Source organism: Lissotriton vulgaris, chromosome 10 (assembly GCF_964263255.1).
Source record: "Lissotriton vulgaris chromosome 10, aLisVul1.2, whole genome shotgun sequence".
NCBI classification, from domain to species: Eukaryota; Metazoa; Chordata; class Amphibia; order Caudata; family Salamandridae; genus Lissotriton; species Lissotriton vulgaris.
This window is the reverse complement of record NC_141698.1, coordinates 91,719,136-91,738,075: the sequence shown is the minus strand read 5'-3', so window position 1 is coordinate 91,738,075 and position 18,940 is coordinate 91,719,136. Positions and strand designations below refer to the sequence as shown.

Here is an 18,940-nt window from a genome sequence, read left to right as displayed (position 1 = left end):
CATCCTATCTGTCACATATGATGAAGGGGTAACAGCGAGCGACTATTTCCCCAAGGGTACAGAAATGTGACCAGCAATGACTTCAATTGATTGTGTCATAATGCGTATTGCACAAGTATTTTCATCTTAATAGCCCTCTAAATTATGTCATGATCACCAATCCATCCAGCATACATCTGCCATCAAGGAAGCGTTAAATCGCTATCAGTGATTATGACAATTCGTTTCTGACTGTACCTCCAATACAAGAGGAAAACATTAAGATAAAATACATTGATTTTCAAGTTCAACGCCTCAGCAATCGTAATACCAGCAAACCAGTATTTAGGGGAACTGGCTCACATAATGAAATACATTCCCAAAGATCCCTGGAGAGATATGACTGACACGTAGAGGGGAGAACACCTTGGCATCTACGTTGGGAGGTAGTGGCAGACTACATCCCCCAGAATTCCAAGGACTCTGAATGACTGGCGCGCACAGAATGATACGCCAACACCTGCAGTGGGGAGATAAAGTTGAGACATGCTGCAATCGCTCGGTATCCAGAGCGGCAAGTGAAAGCTTACGTAGCATACATGCCAACCCTCCCGGTTTAGATGGGAGACTACCGATTTCAAGGCTTGTCCCCCCGCCTCCTGATTCCTGTAGGCAGAAACCAGATTCGAATGGCTGAATCATGATCTGCTGGAAACAAGGCAATGGTGAATCTTTGATTCCTGTGACACACTCTCCCATCTCACCCTCCAAGAATTACCTATAACATCAAAAGTAATGCTTTGTAATTCTTGGAGTGGGACATTACAGAGTGTGACAGGCCACTTTCTGGCAGTTTTACACAGTGCATTAGTGTTTTTGTTTGCGCTATGTTATTAAACTGCCACTAATGAAATGCTGATTGTCAGTTACCATACAAACCAATAGAGCTGATTCTCCAATATAAGTCAGTGGAGAAATATAATTTTAAATCTCCCACTTGCCTGTTCTAAAATGTTGCCATGTATGACATAGGTGTGGAGAGGAGGCAATGTACCCTTGACATAGTAAATAGCGGACTCAATTTGAGGGTCCGGATGGTTATTAGTAGCATTTAATTTCAGACTAAGCCTAGAGGACACATTAGCAAAACAAACCTACAGCATTATCCCTTTATGTACGCCTGGGCAAATACATTCAAGCCTGGCAGAATTGAGTCATTTGATTACAGTCATATGTAGAACACATTTGTTAATTAACATGAATGAAGTGTGTGAGAGATTACAACCAGAGTACCTTTCCAATATATTTAAATATTGAGAAGGAGGGCTCAAATAAGTTGCCCAGACCCGACAGGATGAATGAGGTGTGCAATGGGCCTCTACCGGCAACAAACGACAAACTTTTATGTAATCCAGATGTATGTTGCATGCTGCGTATCATGTAATTGATTACTGGCGGAAGCACACACTGCACCCAGATTAATCAAATTATATATACCACATGCACTGAGGATATGGTGGATAAGAGGATCGCATGCCGATATGGGCATAATATGTTATATGTTGTATGTCGCATGTCCAGAGACGTATGCACATTATGGACCTTCTGCCCAGTAACAGTGTAGTACCTTTCTAGTCATGGCAGAAAGTATTAGATGCAGACAGACACACAACGGGTGACTTATCATCCTTTATTTTTGAAGAGTGTGACTACAGGCATATGCCCACTCACTCTTAGCCAATGAGATTAAATCAGGAACCAAATAGGGTACGTTGGGAAATTGTGGAATTGCAATGTTGCACCTTTCATCACCTTACATAGGCAAGCGTCTATATCAATGAGTAGAGTGCTGAGTGCCTTTAATGGAGATATGCCACGAATGTTCATGCACACTTTGTATTCGGATTATGCAGTTTATCAATAGCATTTGAGACAGTGTTTATTGCAATGACTACTGGGATGGGTGATTCATAGAACCAGGATTGCCTTCTTCATTAAGAAGGGTTTAATTTATTCATAAGAATATTCTCCTAATTTCCATTTTTCTACCTGTTCCGAAAGCTGTCGCGACAGATAATGCCTCCATATTGGATACACTCTTTAGGACAAGGGATGGATAGGCGGAGAGTCTTTAACCCGGAAGAAAGCCCAGTGACCAGATGGGCAGATTGTTTTCAGCTGAAACATGTAGGCAACATAACCTTTGGATGCAGAAACTATTGTCTTTCATGAAACATCCAGGCTTAGTTTTAAATATTGCTTTGGTACCAGTTAAATGAAGATAAATCTTAGGTTTACTCATAGTCATTTTTTAAGTGAAACTTCTGCACTTGTTCAGAGGAACTTCTTATCAAAAGCTCACAGCTTTTCTTTTCATTGAGCCCATTCGGGTGGTATTTATATACCTGAGTAAGAAAAGGCACTATGATGAACCTTGCCATCAAGTGACTGATGACATGTCTCCTCTTATGCGTAAAGATATTCCTGTAGGTTGTTATGTTAATCCTTAAATAGAGGACTTATTGAACTTCGGGCCATTGCATTTTTGTGTTGTGAATTGGTTGTGACTGGGAGACAGTGTGAAAGCCGATACATTTATGTCATTCTCTCTTGGTGTGAAAGAGAAGATTATATATATAACATCAAAATTTATATCATCCATAACATCTCTATGGCAGCATCTCCACGGTTGCCAATAACATCATGGATGGAGTTACTAGTTGTGGTGTGTGTGACAATGCAGCTCAAGGTTGGTCATGAATGACAGAGCTCAGACAGATGTTCAAATCTCCATGTGATATAAATGCAATATAAATGGGGATAATTTACAGAATAAGTGGTAATCCTGAAATATTGACATTGTTCTGAAGCTGTTGGACCAATGTTGAACACCCTTGCCACATGACACGGGTAACTGTACAATCAACAGTATTAATTTCTCTAAACTAATGTACATATTTTTGACACAATTGTTGCCCTCTTCACATGTACCACATAAGACAAATAATCAAAGGAGGGATGATGAGTAATATTTAGCGGCGTCATGCACCCATACTCCTCCAAAGCCAATGTATAAACACAGAAGGGGCAGTTCCTCAAACAAGGGACAGTACAGGCTCTAAAAGATTAAATAAGGGGTTCAACCAGCCGGATCATGGGGGATCCGAATGATCAGATCACAGTACCCTCACACACCTGGTAGGGTGTCATGCTTCATTATTTAGCCGCCTCGTCAGGCCAGAGTTTCAATGCCTGACGGGACCCTCAATGGGGGCTCTTTGGCAGAAAACTCCTGATCTACAATCTGTATGATAAATGCAAGTGATACAGGGTGGTGATTTAAAAGAGTTTAAGGTAACCAAGAGAACATTGTGCTGCCCAGTCGGTGCAGTGCAAACAAATTGAGGGGAATTATTGCCCCAAACAATAAAAATGCTAAACAATTGTAAACATCCCCTTAGAGACTGACTTAGCGCTAACAATGATGATTTACTACAAAAATGCTGTAATAAAACTGGCTATGATTAATCATGTGTTTATAATATCAATTGCTATCCTCATACATTCGTGGAAATATAGTTAAAGAAAGGGTAAACTTACCCAATAGTCAAGAGAGAAACGCCCCTTAGGTGAGGTAGAGGGCCGCGCCTAGCTGCAGACAAAGAAAAACTGGTACAAACCAAGAAGTACCAGTAAGTATGGAGAAAAGGTGCCAAATATAGTATTAGGAATATAAACTTAAAAGCTCAACACAACACTTGGGTTAACTCAGGTGGAACTCGTTGTATATTTTCCTGAACCCTACCCTCCCCGAATATCTGACATAATATCGAAGTCGAAAATATCGACGTCAAAAATATCGGAGGCGGAATATCGACGTTAAGAATATCGAAGTTCTATCTACATTAAGGTAAGTACAAAAATATCAGAAAAAAATATCGTTGTAAAAAATATTGTTTTTTTAATGTTTAAAAATAATATAAAATTAAATATGTTTAAAGTTATAAGTAATACATATAATGTAAAAAAATAAGCATATACATATAAAATATAATATATATACTTACTTAATAATATTTAGAATTAATTAATCTAATACCTTATAAAGTGTTAAAAAACATTATATAAATTATAAATACATACATACATATACAACAATAATATAAATAAAAATATCAAAACTATATATAACAAATTATAAAAAAATAATTTATAAACTACAGTATCTAAAGCAGGAAATATTGGATAGCGTAGGGGTAAAAATTACTGTTCCAACTCCAGAGAGGGCAAAAGTAGGGAAAGTGTTGGATAGCGCAGGGATTAAAATTACTATTCCAACTCCAGAGGGTGCAACAGTAGGTAAAGTGTTGGATAGTGTAGGGATTAAAATTACTATTCCAACTCCAGAGGGTGCAACAGTAGGGAAAGTGTTGAATAGCGTAGGGGTTAAAATTACTATTCCAACTCCAGAGTATGCAACAGTAAGGAAAGTGTGCGATAACGTAGGGGTTAAAATTACTATTCCCACTCCAGTGAGTTCAACAGTAGGGAAAGTGTTACATAGCGTAGGGGTTACAATTACTATTCCCAACTACCCCAAACCCCATACCCAACCTAAAAATTAAAGTACTCCATTACTTACATTATAATGCGTTGTAATGGCATGCATTGTAGTGACATGCATGGTGACATGCATGGTGACATGCACTGTAATAGCATGCGTTGTAATAGCATGCGATGTAAAGGCAGTTGTGTTGTAAAAGTTGCGTTGTAAGAGTAGTGCGATGTAATGACTGCGTTGTAATAGATGTTTCCCGGGTGGCTTGGATTCTGACGAAGCCAATTTCTAGACTTTTGTGAGCTTATGTGGAAACCCAAAGGTTGCTTCAACAAAGATTTCTTTCAAAGAATATAATTATTTGAACAGTATAGGAAAATTGTTATGAAATGTTTGTAAAGACGGAGGATTTGAAACTGATAAATCACTGTATTTCTAACTTTTTATACATATAGAATGTCTTAATTTGACTATATGTTGTTTATTTCACCAATCTCCAACATGCTAGTTCTAAAATAATTCTCTTAGAATGGAAAAAGGTCAAAATCAATGTTACTATTGCTACACATAAAATGATGTCCAAAAGCTTTGTCTTATCCTCAGTGAAATAAATCAACTTGCAGGGCAAACTACGTTTCCATGAAACAAGAGACCTCTTGATAAACTGCATCACTATATCACTGTTTTCACCATAGAGATAACCTCACATCCATGTGAACAATGTGTAAAAATGTCATTCCTATGTAAGGATCAAAGGCATGTGTGCCATAGGACCATGTGTAATAAATATTAACAAAGCCAATAGATTTAGTTTTAATGTGCCAACAGATAAACACAGGAAGTCACAAATGGTGTTTGTATGCATTTATTAGATTAAAGGCTTCACCATCAGCTTTGCCAATGCTGATAAAAAGGTAGCAAAAAAATAATTGCTATCTGTATAGAATACATATAAGAGATTAAGAATTAAATACCTAGAATCATGAGATGTGAGATTAATACTCCTCTGGGTAACCCAAATCCCACTCTGTGTAGATTGTAACGAATTGATAACAATATGTCTAGCAGACACACGGCCTGGCAAGCCAGATCTACAGATATTGAATTGAACTGTGTGGAACTACCTGGATCAGCAAAGTGAGAAAGGGAGTAAGGACAAGCATAGTCCAGGCGCAAGATGACATGTAACCTCTTCTTAACGCACACACTTATTTTGTCTCCCCAGGCTCCTGTGTACTCTTTAAAAGTCACTGTTGTACAAGCAAAGAACCTTTTGGCAAAAGATGCAAATGGTGAGTTTTTTCCAATAGCAAATGTTATCAGTGTTTCTGGTCAAGTTTGCAATATTACTAATATTGATTACTTATTCTTTTAGTGTCTTGAGGCATCTGTGAATATCTCACTTTACAATCAATTGGTGCTCATTCGAATATGTGAAAATGCATAAAAAACATATCAGATAAAAAAATAATTTTGTATGACATAGTATTCATATTTTTTTTAGAACCATAAGTGGGTTTGACTGTGTATTTGTGTGTGTGTGTGTGTGTGCGTGTGTGTGTGTGTGTGTGTGTGTGTGCAGGCACACATGAGCATGCAGAAACACACAACACCTTTGTACATCACTGCACAAAGATGAATGTTATCAACCTTGCCAACCTTGCCAATAACAGGGTCTGTCTAATCCCAGGTGTTGGTGGAACAAATTTTATTTGCTCCCATTCTGGCACCTAAACTTATGAAGAGTTGAGCAGAAATAACACTGTTCTGTGTTACTAGTCGAACCAGGTAGAGATCGCTAATAGCACATATACAATGGACACAATTGGCTCCCTCCCACACTAAGCAGCAACATAAGTCTGTTTACCTGTGGCGGTGGTCACTGGGGATTAGTATTGTTGCAGCAGTGCCATCAAACGTGATTTGGAGTTGCCACAGTAAAAATATTTCAGGAAGCAGTTGGTACTTGCATTTGAGCCTTCAAATGAGTCCAGGGTCTTGCGTAAGCATTAGGACCAGGCGAAAGTTTGCGTACAGTAGCGGAATCTGGCGTATATAATAGGCCTGGGCGGTAAATTCCATTCCACTCTCGGAATTTGTGTAATTTCGCTTTCCATGGAGACCGCGAAATTGCCCAAAATTCTGCGTTACGCGACTTCGCGAAATTGTTTGCTTGTTCGCGTACTCAAAATGCGTGTTCGCAAGATATTTCCCCCCGAGCACGCAAACAGCAATTGCGAACAGGAAAAAAGCATTGTGAACAAGCAATTCCGCATGTTTGCGGAATTTCTGCATGTTCGCAGAGATTTTTCACCATTTCGCGGAGATTTGCGTAACATGATTACGCAAATTCCGCTCACCCCTAGTATATAATTGCTGGCATTTCTTGTTAGGCTTATTATCCAAAATGATTATCTGAAAAACGTGCTTGGATCTGGCCTTCCTGGAAAAGCGTTGGACAACCATGATTTAAAATAAATGACATGTAACCTTCTTTTACTTCATTAATTGCTTACATTCTTGCTCACCGGTGCTAACAGAACTTTTTAACATTTACTAAACTGTGGCCAGTTATTTGTTAATCAGAAGAAGGAACAGTCTCTTTGGACTTGTGTCGGTTGGTCATTGCACGATGAAGCTACGGATGAAATCACTAGTACTGATGCTAGTGAGCTCTGTGAGGACTGAAGTGCCTAAATCAGATGTGGAATAACCACTTGGCTCATGGTTGTGGAGGTTACAATTATTTTTATTTACAAGCTAAATTTTGTTTCTTAACCCCTTGCATGCTGATGATGGCCCCCATCCGTCATGCACCACGGCGCTCGTGTGCTGATGACGGCTGGGGGCCGTCATAAACCCGCCCACTCGCGATTTTGCCGCACAGGTGCAGAATCGCGGCAGCATGCAAGGGGTTAAAGTGACGTAAGGCAGTAGCTTTATCGAACCTTTAGTGATGGCACCAAAATACTACACAAGGCTGAAAAAGGCCTTTTTGCTGCTATTTTTAGCTTGGCCGACAGACTGATCACACTGAACTAGGGAAAGAAATCTTTGTTGTTCCTTCCAACACAATTCACATCCACCGAAAGCCATCCTTTATCGGCGTTCCCTTAAAACTGGGCTTCGATACTATGGCCTCTCACACTGAAGGCGGAAACAGTGAGCAGCCATTGATTCCCTGTGGTTCCAAGCTTTGCTGACTGCACCTCATGTGTTAACTTGCAGAAAATCTGAGCTATTTGTCTGTATTTCAGACACTGTACACAGGCACTCGCCTCTGCAACCGAGGTAGAGCATCTGTTCATCACAGGCTCCTTGTCTGAGATGTTTTCCAATTACTTATTGATTCACCTTTCCTCAGTTCAAAGATTTCAACAGAACAGCAAGCGATAATTGGGCACCAGTAGACTTTATAAATGCTTTTAATTGGAGAGGTGAAAATGTTTGCATTCATTATCTCTGCTTCTTTGCACAAAAGGTAAGATCATAAAGCCGCGTTAAGGTGTCCTAGAATGTACCCGTGCTCCATTCCTCCAATGTGTGCGAGCTCACTCCAGTGGAGAGCAGGAGACCCGAAGACATGTCAGCGACACTCAAGAAGCCGGGTGCAAAAACACCCCTCTGAAAATAATAAATCACCAAAATGCAACACTATCTATTTCTGTATTATTGACACAGGGAAGTTGTGGACCTGCCATTACATTAATTTGCTGTGAGTTTTCAACCCAAAAGACGGTCAAAATAAACATATCAGCCTAATTAGGGCAGGACTAGGGAACCATACACAGCCATGGAAGAAAATGCTCAAACCAGCCCCGCTCTCTTTGTCTCCTCGTGCAATATTTTTCTTTCCATCCATCAGTGGCGGGGATCTGATATGGCGGAGGAACGTTGCCCCCCCCCGCTAACAACCTCCAAGACGTGAAAAAACGAACTATAATAAAACAGGTTTATTATCATTTTATTATTCAAGTTCTGGGCCGGGCCGAGTCTTGGGGGCAGGGCCATCGCTGGGGTAGTCACCAGGAGGAGTGGTAGGTGCACTGTAGCAGTGCACATGAGGGTTTTGCCGGCTGTCTCGGGATAGCCAAACTATCATGCACACTGAGCTGTCTCCAACACAGCTGCGTTGCCTGGTTGGAGACAGCAAAGCACAGGCTTCCAGTCTCACTGGGAGCGCAAATCAAGGGCGCTCAGGCCAATCCTGACACTGCTCTCATGCATGAGAACAGCACCAGGATTGGCCACAGGTGAGAATGGAGCCTGTGCTGCAGTTAGGAGCAGAAGAGCGACAATGCGACTGAGCAGAGCAGGTAAGTTATTTTTTTTTATTTTTGTATTGTTGTCGTCTGTCTCCCCCCAGCCCGCCCACCCGCCCTGCCACTCTGCCCTGCCACTCTGCCCTAATACCAGCTGCCACTGCCGACCATCCTTTCTCTACTTCTCTCCTCTCACTTCCCCCACTCTGATACCCTTCTTGAAGCCTGGCGGTGCCATAGGCTGTTAACCTCGGGCTACAGGCGGAAGTAGGAGAGGCACCTGGAGAAACCCTGGACTTTTTGAAAGGCCTCTAAGGGCTCGGGGATTGGAGAATGCCCGGTGGAATAAAATGCCTGCCCGGCCCTGACTACAGTGGATTTTTTTGTATCATTTTGCAACAGCATGTTTGGTTGCCAGGGATGAAAAACTGAATTTAAATGTGTAATGGGGCTGCTAAAGTATGCTGTTTGAGTTTCAGATCCAGAAAATATGTTATATTTTGCTGGTGAGTTTGAGCTGCAAATACTTTACTTTGACATTTGAATTCTGGGCAGTACGAAATGTAGAGAATGGTCCAGACAGAAATGCATTGAGGGAGATGTCCTTTCCGGAAAATTGAATGCAGAATTCCACCTTGTTTATGTTCTGTAACCCTGCGGCTGCTAAACATGCATGAATTCACCCATGAAGATGGATAGAGTACAACATTATCTTTCACCCAATGCCGGGTCACTCGATTCACCCTGGACATCAACCTCACATTCAAGGAACACATTGTGAGGAGAAGCAAGACAGGCTGGTGCCAGATCTCAGCTAAAGAAACTGAAACCTACCCTCCCAGAAAGCTTCAGACTGGGTTTCAAGCCCTTGAATGCACATGTCTGAAAGGGAGCCACTCCTTGTCCTCTGGCGTACTAGACTCCACGCTGTCAACCATAGCGCCATTCTACAAGCTGCAGCATGCCTCCGCAAGGTCCGGAAGAAACATGACCATATAACCCAACCTGATGGAACTAGACTAGCTTCCCTTGCAGCCAGTACCATCTAGAATATCAGAAGCATCCTCTACAAGCCATCATTGCAGGTGCCAGGGCTCGCCTCTCCATCCTAGCCGCCTGACCATCTCACCATCTCTAGTGGTTCTCGGCACACCTGCTCCCTGGACACCATCAAAGGGTAGATGAAGGCATGAAAAAGGACATCCCCATATCCATCAGGACTGCCCCAGCCCGGCTCCAATGTAATAACAAGCTCCTAAATCTCTTTAATCCCTTGCGTGCTCGTGACGGAACCGTTCCGTCACGAGCCTCGGGTGGGCTGTGCTGGTGACAGAACGGTTCCGTCACGGCCCACTCGCCGCGCCTGCGCGGCGCGAATTCCACGCCTGCGCTGAGCGTTCTATTAGGTGGGCGGGGCCAGGACGGAACCGTTCCGTCACAAGCACAGCCCACCCGAGGCTCCTGACGGAGCGGTTCCGTCACAAGCACGGGAGCGCCGCGCACCCCCCCTCCCCCTTAGCACTGCGGCGGAATAACCGCCGCAGCTAAGGGGTTAAAGAACACTACACCATGACACAGTGACTGCCCCTGCTATTCTCAGGATGAAGGTACCACTCCAATCAGTTGTTGGCTGTATCCTTGTCTTAGACCACGTACAACACTTCTCTTCGGCTACATACTTGTGATTCAATGTGGAGAACTGCAATCAGGTCTGCGTACAACAGTCGATGTGCTCCTCTCAAGAACTCTAATCAAAGCGAATTATGGCTGGAGAGTTGGGTCTGTATGACACTGTAGAGACTGATGATTCAAACCTAATTAGAAAAGTAAAGTGTAAAAAATAAAATGACTACAATGACCAAAAGTCAATGGGACCCTCAGGAAAAAGGATGATAAGGCATGAATATTGAATCCCTAAATCTGATGAATTTTTGTTTACAGCTGATGGTTCTGAGTGCACCCATCCTTTTGTCAGAGGAAAAGATAATGGCAAAATATCACCCTAAACTGTAAATCATAGTTTATTGAACAACATGCAACGTGTGACTTTCTTCCTTCAGTCCTGGAACACATACAATGTAGAGCTCCAGACACAAGTAAAAACTATTTATTTCATTGCATTTATTGCAACGTAGAGAAATCTCTCCAATAAATAATGTTACAGTAGGTGTGAGAAGCCATCCATAAAAATCTGGAACCCTCATGCAGGGGTCTGATGGTGATGCAGGATGCGGTAAAGAGACCCGTGGTCCCAGCTCGAAGCTGGTACCCGCCCCAGTTTGCACCTGTCCGCATCCTTCTTGAGAGCAAATGCTGTGAGCTGTCATAGTCCTCCCATTCACCAAAAAAATGCACCCTTTCAGCACCAGCATTCACTCCCAGCTCATGAGGTAAAAAAACAAGAGTCTTCCTGAAAGGAGCCCTGATGGGACAATAATGCTGGATTCAGGCACTCTCTCTCAGTGCCTCTGCAGACGAACACCCCCCCCCCCCCCCCCCCACACACACACACACACCCCATGCGGAACCAGGAAACGCCCTCTCTGCAATTAAGAGTAGCACCCCCTAGTGGACAGTGCAGGGGATTTTTTTATTTTTTATTTAAAATGGGCCCCGTTACAAAAGTCTCCCAGGTAGAGCAGTACACGTGTTTCATTCCTGGATTACACAACACATCCTCAGAGCCACAAATCATGCGGGTGAGAAAACATCCCTTAACTTTATTCTGGTGTAAAGAGCGTGCCTGTGCACAGAAGCAGCTGTGCGCGCACCTGTGTCCTCTTCTGTCTCAGAGCTTGAACCCTTGTTTTCATGAATGCACCCTGGCTGTCTCCTTTGCACTGGAGGGCCCCATTAACGCACAGGATTCCAGCCTCCGCTCTGGGTTACGAAACACAGCTGCCCCGAAAGGTTTTGCTGTCTCTTTTCCCGGTCCGCGAGGGGTTAAAGGGAGCGCAGAGCCAGCCCTGACAGCAATCTGTGAATCCCCGCGCAACGGTGACACCGCCTCACAAACTCCCAATTATTCTGTTGTGGTTCTCGCTTACCCTGCTTCCAGGGCCGCTGCCTGGTGCTTTATTGTCAGGCATTATGTCATCCTTTCTTGCAGCTGTCACTTGAGGTTTCCCTTCTGTGTGTCACATCAGAGCAGCATGAAAACTATGTGACATCCCGCATTACATGTGCTGTGTCAGGCCAGAAAGGGAAAAGGCAAGGTAGGAAGAAAACATGATATCTTTTCACTGATATTAGAAATAACTTGACCAAGGGATTCTCGTTAAATCCGCTGCTTGTGTTTTATCTCACAAGGAGGTTAGTTTTCTGATGCCAGTAGATGTGCAGTGCAGGGCCGGACCGGCCGTAGTGGGCTCCGGGCATTTCCCCAGTGGGCCGGAGGGGTGGGAGCCGGTTTTGTGCCAGTGGGGGCTGGTTTTGTCACTGGGGGGGTGGGTTGGAGCGGTGCTGCAATATCGGGCGCCTGTAACAAAAGGCCCACCCTCTGCTCCCAAGGCAGTTCGGCCTGGTGCAGTGAGCAAAAAAAAAAAAATAGAGTTATTCCTTAGCCTCAGGTTCTCTAATGACAGACCTGGCATTAACATGATGGTACATTAGGAGTGTGACGTGTTACACTTCCATCTGAAACTTTCCTACTCTAAAAGACAGCACCCACTGAATATTTTGCTAAGCTACAAACATTCATTTAGTGGTTCTGTGTGTTTTTATAGTCCATCGTCTAAAATCTCCTATTTTGTGTAGGGTTTGTAATGCCCTACACCTAGTTATGTCATGTGTGGTGTTTCTATATGCTTGGCACACCAAGTAGTTTGTGCCAAGTAGGGCACCATACTTACCTCCTGTATTTGGTCATTTAGAATGTTGTGCGGTGTTCCATATGGGGAGTTGAACAAAGGGAGTTGATTGTTCCACCACTCCTCATACCATAGTAAGTACCAGGATTACTATGAATAAAAGTAAAGAAAAAATGGTATGCAGACCCTTCTTTACAGATTTAGCGACAACCTGGCACTTATGTGTGTGCTGCGAATGGAAGAAGAAGCATACATGATCTATATAACAATGATGAAGACGTAAAAGGAGAGTGACATTTGGGTTTAGAGTGTTTTGCTCGTGAGTACATATGTTTCTGTCAGACTTAACTTTTAAAACGCATTGAAAATTACAGTTGTTACGACGCGTGGTATTACCACGCGTACCGTTACAACGTGTATTTTACAACGCAAGTCGTTACCACGACTTGCGCTGTAGGGGTGTGGACTTAGGAATAGTTTAATTTACTATTCCAACACCCGCCTACGTACAGTACGGAAGGTGTTGGAATAGCAAATCTACTATTCCTTGTCCTTTAGGGCCTGTTGTGTTCCAGTGTATGCACGCCTGTGACGTAACAGGCGTGCAGCGTGGGTGACACGTGACCGGGCTTTAATAAAGTGGGCCCGCACGTACGTCGGCACTTGGCGACGGCGCGCAGAGCCATACAGATACTCCAGTGTCCGTGTGTTATTTATCAAGTGGCCAAGTGAAGGCCATAGTCTGTGTCACAGGTGCCCCCTGAGAGTAGGCCCCCTAGAGCTGGTCCCCAGCTGTCACTGGCCCCTCCGACACAACAACTGGCGATGAGGGTGGTCGTGCCCTCGCTGTGCGCGCCATGTGTGCATCCTGGTGTGGGGTGGCTGCAAGACACCGATCCCCACTTGCAGTGCTCGTGCCCTGATTGCCGCACATGCTGTGCTTGGAGGAGTGTAGCTCTCGGCTCCCGCCGTGCCGCAGGTGAGCTGCTGCCTGACCTTGTGCCCCGCTCCCGCGCACGGCGCCGCCCGACCCTGCCTGCTGGCGACGGGTGTCGCTGCACCTGCCCGGTGCCACAACGTCCCTGCGCCCGCCCCCAAGTCCCGTGCAGCGCCGCACCCGAGCGGATCGCTGGTGCGTGAATCGCGCTGCCCGGGTGAAGCGGAGCCGCGGTGTGCACCGGCCTGGCCCGCCCCTCGCTGCCGCGTGGACTGGGCGCAGCCCGCTTTACCTCACGCATCTCGCGGGCGTGCCTGCACGTGGCGGATCTCCCGGCCATCCTCACTCCGAGAGATACAGTGGGGCTATTGCGCTCCTGGGGAGGCGAGAAGAAGGAAGTGCATGCCTGTGAGCGCTGGTGAGAGGACACAGCTCAGGCCGGCCCCAAGAAAGCACACGCACTTGGTGCAATCAATCACCAGCACCAACCAAGCATGAGTTGCCGCGCCCCTCATCACCTCGTCAAAAGGGCACATCCTATAGAGTCCACGACTCATCAAGTGGCACTCCGGATACAGTGATACCACACAAGAATCATGGTCACAATACCCCCCATCGAGCCATTTGTGGTCGAAGGCTCACCATTAAGCATGGGCGAATTTTGCGAATCTCGCGTTCGCGAATTTTGCGGATTTGCGAACTCGCAATCCGCAAAATCCGCGAATTCTCGCGAATTTGCAGATTTTTTGTGTTCGCGCGGGTTTCTGCCAGTTCGCGAGGGTTTTGTACAATTTCGCAAACGCGAACTTACCTGTCGGGTCGCAAGTTTTGCTAACTTGTTGTTTCTACGTGTCCAGCCTGTTTGGGACACTCTTCTTCCTCACTGCCACTCTCTGTCACCACTGCCACTCTCTGACTACTCATGCCACCCTCTGGCCCACCCATGCCACCCTCTGTTTCATCACAGCACCATCTGGTTGTCCAGTCAGTGTACATTATTGTGGCAAAGCAAAGCACACCTTCCCTGCCTCAAGTGACCTGAATTAATTTGGGGCTGATTAATGTGTCACAGAATATTTTTTTAGCTGGCACCTGCTTCCTTAGTGCTTCCTGATTAGTGATCTTTTGCACTTGCTAAGTGCTTTCATTGTTGCAAAATTAGTTACAACACCTGCCCTGCCCCAACTGACAATAATGAATTAGGGGCTGATTAATGGATTTTAACTTCCAGCCTGGCTCCTGCTTGTCTCCCTTAGCTGTAATTCAGGACCTTTGTGGCATATGTGTAACTATTCTGAGGTTCAGAGCAGGGTCACATAATAGTTGCAAGTAGGCAACTGAACTCTGGAGGGGCCCCTCAGGAAGCACTACAGGAAATGGCTACTAATGATGAGCCTGAACTTTTGAACCTGGTAAGTAGTTTCAGTTTTGCTAAGATCGTATTTCTGCAATTTAGCGCTTATTCGCGGGGCGCGAAGTTGTACTGGGAAGCCGCGAACTCACCCGAACAGTGCGAGCAAGCCATAAAATCCGCTGCTCGCGGATTTGCGGATTTTGCGGGAGATTCGCGAATCTCGCGGATTGCGAATTTACCGAAAATCCGCAAAATCCGCGAGCGAAACGGATTTTCCGCCCATGCTTACTCACCATCCTCGCTGGCCCCCAAATGGAAAGACTGGGTGGACCGCCTACTCATATTCTTCGAGGCCACAAAGGTCCACAAGGAACAGAAGAGGGCCATGGTGCTCCACTTAGGAGGCAAGGACGTCCACAATATAGCCAAAACCTTGGTGGAGGCCACGCCAAAGACTCATAGTTCACTCATCAATGCCCTGAATGCGTACTTTGAGCCAATGGCCAATCAGGACTATGAGAGATTCATCTTTAGGCAAGCCAAACAACTGCCGGAGGAGTCACTAGACACGTATCACGCGAGGCTGAAACGATTGGCAATGTCATGTGGGTTCGTGGGCGTCACTGAAGAAATAAGGGGTCAAATAATTCAGGGCTGCGCCTCGGCCAAGCTCAGGGAAAGAATCTTGGAGGAGTCCGGGAAGCCCTTAGCCGACATCCTGACCTTGGGCCGCACAAAAGAACTGTCTAAAGCTCGAGCCCCTCACATGGAGGCGGCCCTCCAAGCGCCGGTAAAAGCTGAACCGGTCAACAAGATCCAAGTAAAGTCACCGGCAAAATGGAATAAGAAGCTCCCTGGAAACTCGGCGGGAGCAGCCGGGAAGTCATGTGGATATTGCGGAGGATCACCCCATCAGGCATCGGAATGCCCAGCTCGAGGGAAGAGGTGCTCAGGGTGTGGTTGGTTCAATCACTCTGAAAAGGTGTGTCGATCAAAGAAGTTCCGCAAGCCACGACAAGTGGTGAACGCCATACCAGAAGGTGACCGCAGCCAGAGTGATATGGGTGATGATGAGGAAGAGGAAAGGACAGTGCACAAAGTGCATATGTTTGGCACGGCCACTTGACGAGCCAGGAAGCTTCCCCAGTGCTGCATCAGAGTCGCAGACCAAGAGGTTATGGTGGTGATCGACACAGGAGCAACCATCAACCTCATGAGTGCAGCCCTATACCGGACAATGGATTGTCCACCAACACTGAGTCCATCACCCATCACCGTATTTGCCTATGGTCAGGACACTCCGTTACGAATCAGAGGAAAGTTCAGGACGGCAATCAATCATGGTGACAGGACCGTCACCACTAACATATTCGTGTCAGAGGATGGACAAGGCATGCTACTCGGATGCCGAGCCGCGGAGGACCTGGGAGTAGTCACGTTTGCATTCGGAGTTCACCAAGAATCAGTACAGCAGCTTATAGCTGATTTCGCAGACATTTTCAAAGGAATCGGGAAATTCACAGGTCGCCAAATACACCTACATGTTGACCAGGCTGTTCAACCAGTGGCACTCAGGCATCGCCGCATCGCGTTCCATCTCCGACCACTGGTGGAAGAAGAACTCAAGAAGCTGGAGGCAGCGGGCATCATAGAAAAAGTGACAGGCCCCACCCCCTGGGTATCGCCCATCGTGGTCACCCGAAAACCGAAACAACCAGGCGCTGTCCGGATATGCGTAGACATGCGTCTTCCCAATGTTGCCATCAAGAGGGAGCGCCACATCACGCCCACTATCGATGACCTCATAGGGGAAATGGCGGGGGCATGCTGGTTCTCGAAGCTGGATCTCCGTTCAGGATACCACCAACTGGTTCTCGATGAAGAGTCGCGGAATATAACAACATTCTCGACACACGTGGGACTCCGGAGGTACACCCGACTTAGTTTTGGCGTGTCCAGCGCAGCAGAAGTGTTCCAAAATGTGATCCAAGAACTGATTGCTGACATACCAGGTGTAATCAACGTCGGTGACGACATCATGGTACACGCCCGCACCATACCCGAACACAACCAGAGGCTTGCCCAAGTGTTCCAAAAATTGAGGGAAGCTGGTCTCACCTTACACAGGGAGAAATGCGAATTCCTGAGGCAGAGAATAGGATTCTTTGGGTACACGTTCTCAGCTGATAGAGTCAACCCTGACCCGGAAAAGGTGAAAGATGTTAAAGAAGCTGCTCCCCCCACCTCAGTCACCGAAGTCCGCAGTTTCCTAGAGATGGTCAACTAATGCGGGTGATTCATTCGGGATCTGGCCAATTTGACACTACCACTGAGAGAACTCACGAAAGAGTCCATGCCCTGGACATGGGGACCGGAGCAAGAGAAGGCTTTCAAGGACATCAAAGCAGCTCTTTCAGATAACACCACTTTGGCATTCTTCGACCCCCGGAAACAGACCCTGGTGGCGGTGGACGCTGGTCCCGCAGGATTAGGGGCGGTACTCATGCAAAAACAACGAGATGAGATGGACTGGACCCCCGTCGCATTTGCCAGCCGTTCACTTACGGACACTGAACAACGGTACTCCCAAATCGAAAAAGAAGCCATTGCCATACACTGGGGGTGCAGACACTTCCACCTATACCTGTACGGGAAACCATTCACAGTAGTCACGGATCTCAAACCACTGGTTGCCCTGTTCTCAGGGACCTCAACAAAGCCCCCACCTCGCATAGAAAAATGGATGCTACAGCTACAGGACTACAACTGCCAGATAGAATACCAGCCAGGGTCCCGAAATCCGGCGAACTACCTCTCACGACACCCAAGAGCAGCCACCCCGGCGGAAATGGAAGAGGCCGAGGATACTGAAGCCTACGTCAGGTGTGTTATCGCGCGATCCTGCCCGCGGCCCCTATCCATCAGCAACATCGCGGAGGCTACCCTGAAGGATGACGGTCTACAGAGAGTGAGGAGAGCCCTTGAAAGTGGGAATTGGCGTCGGGCTAAGGACGATTGGAAACTACTGACACCACGTGCTCAACGCGTCATGGAAAGCCTATACCATGTGAGAGGAGAACTGAACGAAGACAACTCAGGATGCCTGCTAAGGGGTCACCGGCTGGTGATACCCTCTGCCCTGACTGATCAGGTGGTGCAACTGGCCCACATCGGTCACCAAGGAATGGTGAAAACGAAAGCAAGATTGAGGACCAAGGTGTGGTTTCCGCTCATGGATGATCTGGTGGAGGAGACCGTAAGATCCTGTGCGGCCTGCCAAGTCACGGGAGATGCCCCGCGGGAAGCACCGTCATAGTCGAGCCTCGACCTCAGAAACCTTGGGAATGTGTCAGCATGGACTTTGGAAGTCTTCCCGACGGACGACACACTATGGTCGTGATAGATGATCACTCCAAGTATCCAGAGGTTGAACTAATAACCACCACCAGTGCCACCGAAGTAATACCCAAACTGGAGAAGATCATAGCGGCTCATGGGATAATGCGAGAACTCAGAACGGACAATGGCCCTCCCTTTCAAGGCCAGGAACTAGCCAACTACTTGCACGCCCTAGGAACCCGACACCGCCGCATCACTCCTCGCTGGCCACAAGCCAACGGTGAAGCTGAGCGGTTCATGCGAACTCTCAATAAAGTTATCCGAATCGCACATGACAAGGGACAATCGTTGGAGATGGCGATATTCACTTCCTACGAAGCTATCACTAAACACCCCACGCCACCACGGGGGTAGCTCCGGCACATGTTCTCATGGGACGGGTAGTGGCAGATTCCATTCCCCATCATCCCCAGTGGACACCCGCGATGGCCAATGAAAGCAGGATTGAGGCGAAGCGACAAAAGTCATATGCCCAGGCCAGCCGGCGGAGGAGAGCTGTTCATAATCGAATCGAACGAGGTGATCTTGTACTACTGAAGAACAGAGTAACCAGTGGGAAGTTTAGACTAACATATGAAAAGAGACCGTAGAAAGTCATCAGCGTGAAAGGCACTCGCATCATTGCCACCCGAAGCCGAGAAG

General features: G+C 46.2%; 1 protein-coding gene across 1 annotated transcript in view; it reads left to right on the top strand.

Annotated features, from left to right (window-relative positions):
• The window catches only part of BAIAP3 (BAI1 associated protein 3), a 564,909-nt gene that overhangs the window by 234,244 nt on the left and 311,725 nt on the right, over positions 1-18,940 (top strand). The window contains exon 6 of the mRNA XM_086940582.1: positions 5,763-5,829. Within this exon, the coding sequence (XP_086796708.1) occupies positions 5,763-5,829 (67 nt within the window). The remainder of the gene's footprint in view (positions 1-5,762; positions 5,830-18,940) is intronic.